Raw genomic sequence first — 2,796 nt, 5'->3', positions numbered from 1 at the left:
ACTTAAGTATACTTACTAAAATAAACTTGAAGTATACTACTTTTTGGTAAGGGAACTTCGGTCCTGGAGAGCCACAGTTCTGCAAAATTCAGCTCCAACCCTAATCAAACACACCTGAACAAGCTAATCAAAGTCTAATGGTTACTAGAAAGCTACAGGCAGGTGAGTTTTTATCAAGATGGGAGCAAAACTCTGCAGAACTGTGGCTCTCCAGGACCGATGTTGGCTAAATGTTGGTGTTCAAAACCAATTTAGTCGATCAGATACCAATATTTATTAAATGTTCTTCATATGGCTAACTAAAAGGTTCTTTGAGGAACCAAAAATTGTTCTTCTATGGCATTGCTGCAAATACTTCTTTTTGAAACACAAATATTTTTTAGTGTATTGGATGTGGGTTGCAGTAATAGAAATGTCTGAAAAACTTTGGCTTTACCTTCAGCAGAAGAGCTTCAGAGGACCCAAAGAGAAGCTGGGTTTCAACAGCACGTTCTCTAAGAACCCTCTCCAACTTGGGGAACTTAGCCAAACCCAGGTAAGAGAGATGGTAGAGCAAAGCCGTACGCTGAGCAGATGGAAGAAGCTCCGTAACAAAGTCGGGGCTACTTGCGATCACAAGCTCTGTAAAAATACAAATGTGACCGTTACTACAAGATGGTTTTGTGTAGTCTTGTGTCAGTTATTATCAATATTAAAATGTAAGGGGGTTAGATTTTATCAGTAAAAAAAACTTAAGAAATGATTACCCACCTTTGCTTTGTGACATTTTTTGTCTGTGAAGGAATGTCCTCTAAGTGCCTGAAAAACAACAGCAAAACACTATGAGACAAGAATCACTAAAAAGAGGGATGAGAGAGGCCGGTAAAAGTTACCTGTAAGTTGAATCTCTGTGCAATGTAATTTACTGTATTCGCATGGGGGAATTTATACTCTATGGCACCTCCTTAAAATTGTTTGTCATGAAGATACCTAAAAGTGATTGTCGAATAACAACTTTAGAACTGAAGTTGTACCGTTACCTTTGGGGATCCCTGTGGTTGGGCTACAGGCTCAGACTTGTATTTTTATAATCCCTCTTCTGGTAACTATGTTATTCATACTGTACCAACCCTGCAAAATTTTGAAATCACACTTTGCATTTCCTTAAAGAGAGATTAATTGTTCTGTATCTTTATTGTTATTCACTCCATTACAAGTCACACATACAGTTGCGCTCAAAATTATTCAACCCCCAGAGATTGCAGTACTTTTTTCTGAAGATCCAGGATTTTATAAAAAAAAATGCATCTACAACAGTTTACTGGCTTATTAAAAATGATGATGTCAATATGTAGTGTAATATTTTAGAGTTATATGATTTTTAAAATAATACAGCCGTCATAATTATTCAACATTGCTGTTTTTTTAGTCACTTATTTTTATGGTAGGGAACAGAATTGTCCTAAAACACAATTAAGCCTTTAGAAACTAAAAATAAATAAAACAGAATTAGCTTGGGCTGTTACACATACATACATTTAGCCCATGCATGTGCTGAAGTTGAGTAGCAAATATGGCAAAGTCAACAGAGCTCTCACAAAAGCTATAGAGAAGCAATATAGTAGTCAACATTTGAAGTGGATCAAAAAAGTTCAACAAAGTTGTCCTAAGAGAACAACGGGTATTGTTTTTGTTTTAGGACAACTTTGATGAAAGGTTTTGATCCACTTCAAATGTTGACTACTATAGTTTTATTATATTAGAACGTCTAAGGCTACATGATTTTAAAGACATTAAAAGTTCATAGAGACACAGCTGGCAGCCTTATTTCTTAGTTTAAAATGTGTTGTACCAGAAAACCCTTGAGGGTGTTGAACAAAAAAGCACAATATCATAAAATGTTTGATCAGAGTAACTGAGGAAAACCTGCAATGTACAACCAAAGACTTGCAAGATGACCTAACGAAAGGAGGAAAAACATTTCAATGCAGTGTATAAGAAGAACACTAGACAAGTATGGCCTTTCCTGTTGAGGCATTTTGCAGAATATCACTCTTGACCAAGAAGAACAAAAAGGCCGACTTGAACATGCTAAAATTCATTTGGATAAACCTGTGGAGTTCTGGAAGAATGATTTATGGCAGGGGAGCCCAACCCTGTTCTTGGAGATTTACCTTCCTGCAAAGGTCAGCTCCAACCCTGATCAAACACAACTGAACCAACTAATTAGGATCTAAATGAGGACTTGATAAGGACCCATGGATCAACGGTATGTCTGGTGCAAAAAAAAAAAAAGGCAAATCTTATGAGCAGAAAAACACCATCTCCATAGTCAAACATGGAGGTGGACCAGTCCTGTTATAAACTTTCTCTAATAGTGTACTGATGCCTTTGTTGAATTGTTTTCATAAAATGTTGTTCTCTGCAATGTCTTGCAGGTCAAGGGGGTTGAATAATTTTGATCGCAACTGTAGATGGTCTATCTATCAATCTATTGATGGTCTAATGGTGTAATAAAATCCAAATTACACCTGTTTCAATGTAGGCTACGGCTGTGCTGTACCACCTATACTAAAAGCACTACCCAGGAAAAGAAGTATGTTGGAATTCTTAACATTCATGAAACATTACATGAGAAACACCCGGTTGACCAATTATTTCTGCCGAGGTCACTGAATGCATCTTCTAAAACAGCGGTTCCCAATTCCAGTCCTCGCGCCTCCCCGCTCTGCACATTTTGTATGTATCTCTTATCACTTCAGATGTTTGTTCAATTCGACCGCAAGTGCCCTGCGAAGTGGACATCACAGGATATTC

At 37.3% G+C, this 2,796-nt stretch overlaps 1 protein-coding gene across 1 annotated transcript in view; it reads right to left on the bottom strand.

Annotated features, from left to right (window-relative positions):
• Window positions 1-810, bottom strand: part of LOC107702054 (uncharacterized) — a 3,068-nt gene extending 2,258 nt beyond the window's left edge. Inside the window, exons 1-2 of the mRNA XM_016504240.1 lie at window positions 751-810; window positions 437-621 (exon numbers count right to left, since the gene is read on the bottom strand). Coding sequence (XP_016359726.1) covers window positions 437-621; window positions 751-766 — 201 coding nt within the window. The 5' untranslated portion in view covers window positions 767-810. The remainder of the gene's footprint in view (window positions 1-436; window positions 622-750) is intronic.
• Window positions 811-2,796: the final 1,986 nt, after the last annotated feature.

The sequence above is a fragment of the Sinocyclocheilus anshuiensis genome, unplaced genomic scaffold (assembly GCF_001515605.1).
Source record: "Sinocyclocheilus anshuiensis isolate Anshui unplaced genomic scaffold, SAMN03320099.WGS_v1.1 scaffold2058, whole genome shotgun sequence".
Taxonomy (NCBI): Eukaryota; Metazoa; Chordata; class Actinopteri; order Cypriniformes; family Cyprinidae; genus Sinocyclocheilus; species Sinocyclocheilus anshuiensis.
Note: the sequence above shows the minus strand (reverse complement) of the source record. Positions and strands in the feature narration are given on the sequence as shown.